General features: G+C 46.8%; 1 protein-coding gene and 1 long non-coding RNA gene across 2 annotated transcripts in view; one reads left to right on the top strand and one right to left on the bottom strand.

Annotated features, from left to right (window-relative positions):
* IL2RA (interleukin 2 receptor subunit alpha) overlaps nt 1–12,293 on the bottom strand; it is a 67,691-nt gene that overhangs the window by 14,544 nt on the left and 40,854 nt on the right. Inside the window, exons 2-4 of the mRNA XM_058282449.2 lie at nt 8,080–8,271; nt 3,833–3,943; nt 1,413–1,628 (exon numbers count right to left, since the gene is read on the bottom strand). Of these exons, the coding sequence (XP_058138432.1) occupies nt 1,413–1,628; nt 3,833–3,943; nt 8,080–8,271 (519 nt within the window). The remainder of the gene's footprint in view (nt 1–1,412; nt 1,629–3,832; nt 3,944–8,079; nt 8,272–12,293) is intronic.
* LOC131274764 (uncharacterized) overlaps nt 1–12,293 on the top strand; it is a 75,050-nt gene that overhangs the window by 60,377 nt on the left and 2,380 nt on the right. The window contains exon 2 of the long non-coding RNA XR_009182040.1: nt 8,112–8,327. This is a non-coding gene — a long non-coding RNA (uncharacterized lncRNA). The remainder of the gene's footprint in view (nt 1–8,111; nt 8,328–12,293) is intronic.

The following is a 12,293-nucleotide window of genomic DNA, read 5'->3' as shown; positions in this document are numbered from 1 at the left end:
TACACACACACAAACGTGTACATCCATGTACAAACATCCACCATGCCTCTGCACACAGACATCATGCCTACACAGCCATCACACACTTACACATATGAGAAAGCACGCCATCACCATTGTGGACCCAGCATTGACACATTCGTGGGTGCCTGGCAGCTGGTCAACCACACTCTGTGGTCCTGATGAATGAGTGAGTGAATGAATGGCCATGCTGCTTCAGAAAGGGTCCTGGGCGGTCAGCAACCGGCTCTGCTGTACTCTCAGTTGTCAATGTGGCTGTTTTAGCTGGACCTTTCCTCCACCTGCCCTCCCCTGGTGCCTTGCAGTCCCTTCCCTGCCCATTTGTGCTTTTATCCAAGGTCAGGTGGACGAACTTCTTCCAGAAGCAGCGTGCTAACTGTAGAGCACTGCCTGAAGGAGGCACTTAGGAGCAGAGGTGGGAACACCAGGTGGGCTTGGCTTTCCATTTTGAACTAGTGGAAGTCTGGGTAGCTTTGAGGAGGAAGTGGAATTTCAGGATCCACTAGATCCTGGAAAGCGGAAGTGTTATCTCCAGACAGGTAATGTCTGGGGTGCTTTGGGACGCTTGAAAGCTCTTTCCTGGTCTCTCACTGTTTATTCCCCATCAGGATACAGAGTGTCCTTTGGAGGAGAGGACCTTAGCGTCCATCTAGTCCAGGGGTTCTTAACAAGGAGTCTGTGGGCTTGAATTGAAATTAAAAAAAAAACATTATTCTTGTAGGGACGTGTTGGTGCGGGTGTGATATAGTTATTAAATAGGACACAGTATTGGGAAGCGGATGTGGCTCAAGAGATTGGGCTCCCGTCTACCATATGGGAGGTCCAGGGTTCGATTCCCAGAGCCTCCTGATGAAAGTGAGCTGGCCCATATGGAGAGCTGGCACAAGATGATGCAACAAAGGAGACACAGAGGAGGGGCAATGCGAGACACAGCAAACCAGGGAGCTGAGGTGGCTCGAGAGATTGAGGGCCTCCCTCCTACATCGAAGGTCCTGGGATTGGTTCCTGGTGCCTCCTAAAGAGATGAAGAGAAGGGAAGACAAGCAGACACAGAGAACGGACACAGAAGAGCAGACGGCGAGTGCAAGAAACACAACAGGGTGGGGTCAGAATAAATAAATAAAAATAAATCTTAAAAAAAAATAGTACACAGTATAGTGTGGACTAGTAAGGGGTCCGTGGTTTTCACCTGACTGCCAAAGATGTCCGTGGAACAAAAAAGGTTAAGAACCCCCGATCTAGTCAATTTTTTTTCATAATAAGAAAAAACTGAGGCTCAGGGAGAGCCGGTGGCTTGCCTAAGGTCATGTAGCTGGTAAAGTCAGGTATTCCACCTTGGTCAGCCTGATGTCAAAAAGCAGTGTAGTGGATCCAAGGAGGGACCCCAGTACCTGGAAGCAAACCGTGCTCCTCTTCATCTGTGCACGTGAGCTGGGGCCGTGTCCACCTTGTTTTCCCATGGTTCATCTTGCAGGTGCTCTGCACAAAGCCTCCCTGTAGGGCCTTGTATCCCTTGAGACACTGGTAATAAACCGTCTGTCCTACCATGAAATGGTAGATTCTCTCCACAGCTTCGTGTTCCCATGGTGGAGGTTCCCTGCAGGAACCTGGAAGAAGGAAAGGAATTCTGAAGGAAGTTGGGGAGAGTATTGTGAGTGGAATCCAAGGTCCCTTTTCCTAGAGTCTGGACCTTGGCTCTTACTCTTTTTTTGTTGTTGTTGTTCATTCATTTTTCATGAGTACTTCATTCATTCTTTTGTTCAACAAATATATATTGAGAACTTCTCTGTGCCAGGAGCTTTGCCAGGCATTGTGAGAAGGCACAAAGACCCAGCCACTCCTACCAAGAGTGACAATCAGTTGGGTAAGAAAGACCCAGGAAGGGAGAGTACGGTGGACTTTATACTTGAGGCACGGATTCCTGCTATAGGAATACAGAGGGATGAGGGACTAATTTGATTGGTGCTAGCCCAGAAGAGGAAGGATTTGGGCTCGCTCTGAAAGACGATGAGGGTTTTGATAGGTAGACAGGTCTCAGCTGAGGGATAATGACAAGACCAAGCTAATTTGGGCCATTGAAATATGAACAGAACCTGGGATTTCCTCCGGATAAGTGAAGAAGCACATTCTGTGGTTGTGGCCATCTTGGGAGAAGAACTGGGGTCAAAGCCAAAGCCTCAGGAGGGAGGAGCTGGGAGGACCTCAGAGAACTGGAGCCTGATCTCTGATCAAGCCATGCCTGAAGCTTGACCCGTGTGAGCCCTGACACAGTCTCTGACAATCGCCCATGCCCAGTACCTTTTCCATGCACTTTCCCAACTAAAACCCAAGCCTCACTGACCTTTAATCCCAGAGATCATGGCCTGCTCCGATTTACTATCAGAACTCTCCCTGTCCTTGCATTTCCCACCCTCTCCTCCCAATATGCACCTATGAAACTGCATGTACCCTCTAACCTCTGACCCTCCTGCCTTCTCCAACTCCAAGTACCTGAAGACCCCACATAAGCAGAAGGCTGAGTGGTCCTGTCCCAAGTGTAGCACTTTGCAAATAATGACTGCACTTGTGTTTTAGTCTCAGAATAAAATTTCCTTTTGTATCCCATAAAATTCTTAACTGTTTGAATTGAGTTTGCTTTTTTCCTAATGAAAACATCTAAACTAAGACAGCCTGGGAAGCAGCCCTTAGCCAGAATCAGCTGGTTATCTCTTGAGTAAGGACAGCAAACACGGACCTCTTGAGAAGCCTTTCAATAATTGTGGAGGGTGATATGAGGAAAATCGAGCCAAACAGGCAATTAAATGTGGCTTTGGAACACCACTCCAATATTTAAATTGGAGCCGTAGAGGGATGCAAACATCATGTTACAACGATGTCCCTGGGTCACTCTTTAGAAACTGTGTTCCTGGATTATTCCTTTTATTTTTATTTCATTTATTTTTTTTAATACTGGAAGCTGTGAGAAAATTCACCCTAGGTTAAACTAAATAATAAGTAGAAAGAGCCCCCATCTAATTTAGGGAACCTGAGGTCTTATCCTAATCCTATTAGGTGAGTTTAGCCAAGTCTTTCAACAGCTCATGTTTCAATTTCCTCATCAGTAAGGGGCACTTTACTGGGTTGTGAGGCTCAGATGTGATTATATTTGATACGACAGAGTTCGTTGTAAGGTTATAAAGCTGGCTGAGAATTGTAGGGTCTCAGGAAGTGAGCCGCTTGCCAAGAAGCTCAGGTTTTCCTAACAGATTTTATTTCTTTCTGATGCTATGAGAGAGGAAGCATTCATTTTAGAAAGTGGTGGGCAGAGAGGGGGCTAGTCCATGTGCCTACTCACCCAGGGCCCCTTAGCTGGGAGCTGTTTGTCAAGGCAGCCTTTCGGAATCCCCAGCCCGGCACATTTTACAGTCGAGACCTGTCGAGCTAAATTGCTTGTCTTGGACTTAGAGGGAAAATGCAGAGCACTTCCTTGAGGGCTGGGGCTGTTGTCTGCATTGTTTGTAGCTTCTGTCCGCAGTGCCTGCTGCACCGTGTGTCCCAGCATGTGCTTTCTGAATCGAGTTGAGCTGGATTCTATTTGGCCAGCTCCCAAACCAGTGAAGTCTGTGTTACCTCCGGGGAAACAAAGCCCGGGACCCAGGTTGGGGGCTGTGAACGAGGTTTGAGATGCTGAGAAACCAGCTCTCCGAGGCCACAGAGCAGTTCCTGTCCCACCTGAGGTTTGACAATGAGGTCAATGAAATGCACGCACGCCCGGGCAGCGGGGCGGACTCTGTTCTGGGGGTGGGACGACTGTTCCAGGCTCATCTCTTACCTGGATGGTTTCCTTGGTCGCTGGGCTGCACCTGACTCTGCCCTTCTGCGGCTTTTCTTTCCTTCTGTTCTTCGGGTTCCGGTGTAGCTTGCTTCTCTTTGGTCCTAGGGGCTAGAGCATATGTGTGGAATGAGGCAACCAGCTCCACAGATGCTGAAAATAAACACCCTTCCTAGGTGCGGTCACTCAGAATGAGCATCGCTTTAGTGCCTGCGAGGTACCGGGCAGTGTCTTGGGTGCTGGGGTCAGAAAGGTGAGCCAGCACAGCTGCCGCCCTTGAGGTGCTCTAGTGGCACCTGTTCATGCCCCACGCAGCCCTGGCCGCTGTCGGCATTCACGTGCACAGTTGCTATGTCGACGGCATGTCTCGGAAGGGGATGGAAGACTTTGGGTGGGATTTCGTGTGTGTCACCAAAAGGGACCCCTTCTTCCCATCGATTGTGTCCACACTGTGCCTGGGTGTGGGCAGGCCGGCAGTTAGGAGCGATTTGACGTAACAAGCCACTAACTCAGGGGTTCTTAACAAGGGGTCCGTGAGCTTGAATTGAAATTCAAAAAAAACATTATTCTTGTCGGGACGTGTTGGTGCGGGTGTGATCTATTTATTAAACAAGACACGGTATAGTGTGGACTTAGTAAGGAGTCTGTGGAACAAAAAAAGGTTAAGAACCCCTGCACTGACTCCTCTGCTCCCCTAAAATAGTTCAGAAACTAAAAAGTGGGAGGGAGACCATCTTAACGCCATGACCAGAGAAACGCGTCCGACCACGCTCCTCTGCACTGTGAAGCGTTTGGCCAAGGCCTTGTCGGGGTGAAATGGGATCAGTATCCCAGCTTGGGGTGAGGGAGGGGATCAGCAAGGCGAGAACGACAGTGAGACCCCCTCCCAGCACCGCATCCTCCCAACTTTCCAGTCCATATGTGGTTTGGGTGTGGCAAAAGATACTGAGCTTTCCAGCACGGTGGTCAGGGTTAAAAAACAGAAAGACAAATGAGTTCACCATTATTTACTACATTCTAATATCACAAAAGGGAGACGAGACCGACTGGGGAAATGGAGCCCATGATGGGGGGAGTTCGGGATGAAAGGAAGAGAGTTCAGCAACCAAATCACCCACTGAATGGACTGGGGAGAGTGTAAAGTACAGTGTAAACGATGATCCATGTGGCACAGCAGTGCCCCAAAATGAATGCACCAGGGAGTGGACTTGGCCCAGTGGTTAGGGCGTCCGTCTACCACATGGGAGGTCTGCGGTTCAAACCCCGGGCCTCCTTGACCCATGTGGAGCTGGCCCATGCGCAGTGCTGATGCGCGCAAGGAGTGCCCTGCCACGCAGGGGTGTCCCCCGTGTAAGGGAGCCCCACGCGCAAGGAGTGCGCCCCGTAAGGAGAGCCGCCCAGCGCGAAAGAAAGTGCAGCCTGCCCAGGAATGGCGCTGCCCACATGGAGAGCTGACACAACAAGATGATGCAACAAAAAGAAACACAGATTCCTGTGCTGTTGACAACAACAGAAGTGGACAAGAAGAAGATGCAGCAAATAGATACAGAGAACAGACAACCAGGGCAGGGGGTGGAGGGGAAGGGGAGAGAAATAAATAAATAAATCTTTGAAAAAAAACAAAATGTATTCACCAAATGCAATGAATGTGTCACGATGATGAAAAAGGTTGTTGATGTGGGAGGTGTAGGTGGGGTAGGGTGTGGGGTGTGTGGGAACTTTTTATATTTTTTAATGTAACTTTTTTCGTGATCTATGTATTTTTTAAAAATACAATTTAAAAAATTGATGGGGTAGGGGTGGGGAGTGGGGTATATGAGAACCTCTTATTTTTTTCATGTAATGTTTTGTGTAATCTATTAACTTTTGAAAAAGATAATTAAAAATTAAAACAAAACAAAACCCAACCAAATCATAGAATCATATAGACTTAGATTTGGAAAGGGCCATGGGGATCCTTTACTCCAAATTCCCCTGCAGGGAAGGATTCCCCCTACAATAGCCAAAGAAGTGGCCCCGCCATCCCTGCTCGCCTTCACCTGCAGGGATGAGTCAGTGAACACTCAGTTGTTCTTGAGTTCTTTCATATGTGCCAGTCCTGTCTTCTCTCCTAAGGTGTAAATTCTTTGAGGGCAGGCCTCAAGGGAGGGGTCTCACCTTTTTCTTTTAGGAGAAACTGGGGATTGAACCTGGGACCTCGTACATGGGAGGCAGGTACTCAACCATTGAGCTACCCCGCTCCCCGAGGGTTCTCATGTTTTTACCTGCCATAGTGCCGGGCACCGAGATAGCCACAGAGGAGATACTCAGGACTCGTGGTTTGCTTGAGGAAGAACATCTGAGGCCGTGGTTCACGATCCACACCGAGCGTCAGATCACTGCACGGCTTTGGACGAGCCACCCGTGTCCCACCCCTAGAGATGCCGTGTCATCAGGTCATGGTTAATCCTGGACAGGTGTACTTTCAGACACCTCCGCTGGTGATTCCAGTCATGCCCAGCACTGCGGACCATGGTCTAAGGCTTCCAAGCCATATTTTGGTGTCCGGAAATAAAGAAAAGCTCAAGAGTGAGCCATCGCTCACTCTTCCTCCGTGACAGTCTGGTCTGCCTGGGGGCCCGTGATTCTCTTCTCTCCCCACCCAGCTCCTGCCTCGCTGCCCCCCGCTCAGCACCCGAAGGGCTCTAAAAGGATGGGGACACGGGGCAGCAGCCTTTTGGGGGAACGTGGAGTCTTAGGGGATATTCCTCAAGCTCTGCGATATTACCTCCTCACACGGGGCTAAGGAAGGTGCCAGAATGACCATACCAGGCATTTCTCCCCAAAAGCAATCCCTGAAAGGCCCTACAGAACCTGGAGTGAAAAAGATTGCTATTAGATAAGACCCTAGAAATCAGTAACATGAGTTTCTGTTCCCCTTTTCCCTCTCAGCACAGGCCTTTCCCACTGCCTGTGTGTTTCTTTTTCTTTTCTTTAAGATTAGTTTTATTTATTTCTCCCCACCCTCTAGTTGCTTGCACTTGCTGTGTCTGTTCATCTCCCTTGTTTCTTTAGGAGGCACCGGGAACCGAACCTGGGACCTCTGATATGGGAGAGAGGTGCCCAACCACCTGAGCCATCACCGTTCCCTGCCTTTGTTGGGTCTCATTTTGTTTTTCTTCTTGTGTCTCTGGTTGCATCACCTGCCCATCATGCCAGCTTGCTGTCTTCCTTAAGAGGCCCTGGGAACCAAACAAGGGGCCTCCCATGTTGGAGGCGGGAGCTCAGTTGCTTGAGCCACATCTGCTTCCCTGCCTCTGTTTTTCTACCCACTTATTCCATAGGGTTGAAAAAGGGGTGGTGGAATTGGGGCAAAGGGGCATAGGGAACTTCTTACGTATTCACACTGCCAGGTTATTTGGGGTAGAGCTAGGATAAATATATTTCATTGCTTAGGATATGAATGGTATAATGAGGGAACTTAGGAAAATGATAAACAAAATAATTCAACTTTATAGGTCGATATTCCCCACTGTCATTATTTTTCATTGTTTTTAATTATTAATGTCTGTCCCCCTCCACATTCACACTGGAAGCTCCTCGGGGGCTGTGGCTCCCATATCTCCAGTGCCTAGAACAGTCCCTGGAACTAAGAGACACACCTTAAATATTTGTTTAAGGAACGACTGTTCCAGGAGCCTCTGGAAGTAGGAGTCGGCTGCATAGAGGGTATGCTGTTAATTTTTCAGAGGGAGAGGGCTTTTTTCTACAGGACCGAGTGAACAAAAGCTGGAGCCACTGTCCTCTTCCCCTTGGTAGTTAAAAAAGAATCAGGGAAGCAGACTTGGCCCAGTGGTTAGGGCGTCCGTCTACCACATGGGAGGTCCGCAGTTCAAACCCCGGGCCTCCTTGACCCATGTGGAGCTGGCGCATGCGCAGTGCTGATGCGCGCAAGGAGTGCCCTGCCACGCAGGGGTGTCCCCCGTGTAGGGGAGTCCCACGTGCAAGGAGGGTGTCCCGTAAGGAGAGCCACCCAGAGCGAAAGAAAGTGCAGCCTGCGCAGGAATGATGCCGCACACACGGAGAGCTGACACAGCAAGACAACGCAACAAAAAGAAACACGGATTCCCGGTGCCACTGATAAGGATAGAAGTGGTCACAGAAGAACACACAGGGAATGGACACAGAGAGCAGACAACTGGGGGCGGGGGAAGGGGAGAGAAATAAATAAAAAATAAATCTTAAAAAAAAAAAAAAGAATCACTTACAATTGCTGATGCACTGACATTTGTTTTCCCAGGAAGAGTGGCTGGCGTTTCCCACGCACTGCATGAAGGCCGCCCCAGATGGGATTCTGCGGAAGCCACTCCTGCATTCACAGTTGATAATGGTGTCTTTCCTGTAAGTGTGGGCTTTGAACCCGGCGTTCCTGATCTTGGGTGGATCGTCTTCACAGAACTCTGCAAAGGGAAACAAAGCCTATGAGGAGTTCAGGCGGTTCCAGGCAAACGCTCAGGTATTTCGTCATGGAATTCTGTACTCACATCTTTCTTCCCTTTATTTAAAATCTTCATATATACCCACAGTTCCTAGAAAGGAAGGAGCTAAGGCTGCGTTTATTGTTTAGAAATCTTTGTACCACAGATGGGTTAAGAGCTGACCTCCAACTCGTGCCTCTCCAAACGTCAACGTATTGCAGATGAAAGGAGTGGACATCAGTGAGGTTTCTTCTGGATGTGCCTCATGCCGAACTGCTAGACAAGGAGAGGCGGACCCAGGCGTGTGAGGACAGGATGGGGTGGAAGCCACGTAACGTGTAATTGAGGGACAAAATGGGTCTGTGAGAGATAATTTTCAGGAAATAAGTATTGTCAGACTTTGCAATAATTAATGATTCTGTACCTTTTTTTTTGAGAAATATGTGTAAAGAGCTTCGCTCAACATCTGGCACATAGGAAATGTGTTTCTCATCCGCCCTACCTCAGAGTTTGCCAAATTCCCTTTTCATGTCATGAAGACCATATCCTCCCCCAGCCCAAGATACGGACACTAGTTTTTGACAGAGGAAGGCAGAAGTGGCAGCGGACATCCACTATGAAGGGGGAAAAGGTGCTGGTCTAATGAGGGCAAAAAAGATTCCATTGCATAACTTCATACAAGGAGACTTTATCGTGATATCCCCTTCTAAAATAAAATAAAGGCAAATAGCTTCATAGGCTGGAACCAGGCAAAGATTTCTTAGGAGGACACAAAAAGCAGTAAACCATAAAAGAAAATGATTGGAAAACTTCTGATCATCAAAAGACTGTATGAAAATGAAAGAAAAAAAAAAAAAGCCACAGACTGGGAGAAAATATTTGCAACAGATACACAGCAAACAAAAGGCTTGTGTCCAGAATATATAAAGAACTACAAATCAGCACTAAAAGGCAATAACTCAATAAATAAATGGGTAAAGCTTGAACAGTCATTTCTCCAAAGATATATAATTGTCAATGAGCAAGAAAATACAAATTGAAAACCGCTATGAAATAGCTCATTGGATTAGATGAAATAGATGAAACATTGACAACGTGACATGTTGGAAAGAAGTTGGAGCTACTGGAACTCTCTTCCATTACTGGTGTGAGTGTAAATAATACAATGACTTTGGGAAATTGTTTGAAATTTTTTGATAAAAGTTAAATATGTTTCTTTTCTATGGGCCAACAGTTCCATTGCTGGGTATTTATCCGAGAGAAGTGGAAGCATATGTCTATAGAAACCCTTGTACAAAATATTTATATTAGCTTTATTCATAATAAGAAGAAAGGGGAAACAATTCATATACCCATCATTGTATTTCAATCTCCCTCACTGGGAGAATAGAGAAACATTTTATGATACCGTCATACAATGTAACACTACGTGACAATAAAAAGAATGAACTACTGAATCATACAGCATTGTTAAATCTCAAAAACATGATGTTGAACAAAAGATTCTAAACACAAAATAGTACATACTATATGATTCCATTTTATGAAGTTCAAGAAAAAACACAGCTAGCATACAGAGAGAAATCAGAATAGGGGTTGCTTGCGTTATGTGGGGATTAGTGAAAAGGAGCATTGAGATTATGCTAGTGCTGATATATGGGTGTACACACTTGTCAGAACTCATCAGATTGCACACTTAACGTCTGTGTGTTTCCCTGTAAGTAATTTTACCTCAATAAAAAGTAACAGGAGTGGATGTGACTCAAGCAGTTGAGCACCCACCTTTCAACGGAAGGTCCCAGGGCCTCCTAGGGAGAAACAAAAACAAACAAGCCGGGAAGCAGATGTGACTCAACTGATAGAGCATCCATCTGCTGTATAGGAGGTCCAGGGTTCAAACCCAGGGCCTCCTGGCCCATGTGGTGAGCTGGCCCACGTGCAGTGCTGCCATGCACAAGGAGTACCATGCCACACAGGGGTGCCCCTAATTAGGGGAGCCCCACGCACAAGGAGCACGCCCCGCATGGAGAGCCGCCCCACACGAAGAGAGCGCAGCCCCCATAGGAGTAGCACTGCACACATGGAGAGCTGACACAGCAAGACGATGCAACAAAAAGAGACCCAGATTCCCAGTGCCGCTGAGAATGCAAGCAGACACAGAAGAACACACAGCGAATGGACACAAGAGAGCAGACAATGGCAAGCGGGGGAGGAGGGGAAGGGGAGAGAAATAAATAAAAATAACTTCTTAAAATTTTTTTAAACAAAAAAACAAACCAAAAAAAAGCAACTCAAGGGAGCCAATGTGGCTCAGTGGTTGAGTGCCAGCTTCCCACATATGAGGTCCCAGGTTCAATCCCCAGTCCCAGTACCTCAAAAAAAAAAAAAAAAGGAGTAATGACATATATTTACCAACTCTTTTGTGATTATCCATTAGCACAAATAATCAAGGACTGACCTCCAGATGCCTTTGGAATCTGTCTGAACTGCAAGCAAAAGTTTCTAAATACCTATGTTTGAAAAGAGACAGAGAAATTGCTTTTGAGGCAACTTCGTGTCCTTTGAAACTCTTCGGTTACATGATGGTGTGCTTTTCTAGGCATGGCCTTGGAAATTCCCAGAGTTGCTGGAAAACAGCCTGAGTGTCTGAGGTGGTCCTGTGAGGGCGAGAGGAAGATCCAGACCTTCCTCCTTTCACAGACTTTCCTTTCATAAGAAACCTCCCTCCTGGAATTGAGACTCGTGAGGAGCCTTTTCCCTGACAGATTTGCCAAGGGTGCCCCGAGGTCATGTCAACAAGCAGGAGGCAGAAGAGTGAGGAAAACCTTTCATTATGTGAGAGTTTGTTTCCTTTTAAATTAATAGGGATACAGCTTGAGTGTTTTTTTGGCCCTTTTCAGAATCAGCACAACCTCCAAAAAAAAAATTGTACGTTGATTTACCTATCCTAAAGTCTTTCAAAGCGGTAGCAAAGAAAAATTCCATGTAGCTGATGTGGCGCAGTGGTTGAGTGCCGGCTTCCCACGTATGAGGTCCCAGGTTCAATCCCAACCCGGTATATTTAAAAATAAAAAAGGGAAGCAGATGTGGCTCAAGCTGCTGAGTGCCTGCCTCCCACACGGAAGGTCCCGGGTTCGGTTCCCAGTGCCTCCTGAAAAAACAAAACAAAGAGCAAAAAAACAAACAAAAAAACCAACTAAGGGAAGCTGATGTGGCTCAGTGGTTGAGCACTGGCTTCCCACATACGAGGTCCCGGGTTCAATCCCCGGTACCTAAAAAAAAAAAAAAGGAATTTTTATCACTCAGCAAAAATGTCTTTAAATCCTCTTTCCCTGTATTATCACCTTAAATAAAAAAAGTCCACCACAACAGTGGTCTTCATTCTCTAATTGTACTCACACAAAAAAAATTCTTAAATTTCATTCTCAAAATTCAGCGAAAAGGGACTTTTCTCTGTTTTTATCCTTCCTCCTCCATTTCCCAGATCAATTTTTTGCTTCTACAAGGCACCGAACTTCTTGATATGAATCATTCCACTCTCCCAGCCTATCCAGTTCTCACCTTGACTCAGTACCCCAGCTCTCACCACAATGAGCCTGGAAGCTAAGTAGGCACAGAATTTTTTTTTAGGAGGCAGAAAGTACCTTCTCCCTGAAATTTTTACTTACAGGTACTAGTCTAGAGGTAGATATCATTTTTCTCTGCTGAGAGTATTTAAACTGCTGCAGTTTGACAAGGTCACCAGGTGATTTGTATGCACATTAAAATTCGAGGGGCACTTGCTGGGAACAACCCAAGCATAGATCCTGCTACTTGTAGAGAATCCAACTTGGATGGGATGACTAATTTGGTGTTGGGAAGTTGGGGTAAATGCTCAGAGCTTGGGAAGAGGGGATCCCAGAAGGAGAGCTGCCACAAACTCAGCCGTAATTGATGTGGCCTTGCTTTTTAGCTTTTGTACCTTTTATGTGGGCAGAGGTGAAAGAAAAAAAAAAAAGGAGAGA

The sequence above is a fragment of the Dasypus novemcinctus genome, chromosome 20 (genome assembly GCF_030445035.2).
Source record: "Dasypus novemcinctus isolate mDasNov1 chromosome 20, mDasNov1.1.hap2, whole genome shotgun sequence".
Classification (NCBI taxonomy): domain Eukaryota; kingdom Metazoa; phylum Chordata; class Mammalia; order Cingulata; family Dasypodidae; genus Dasypus; species Dasypus novemcinctus.
The sequence above is the reverse complement of the archived record's forward strand: the minus strand, read 5'-3'. Positions and strand labels throughout refer to the sequence as shown.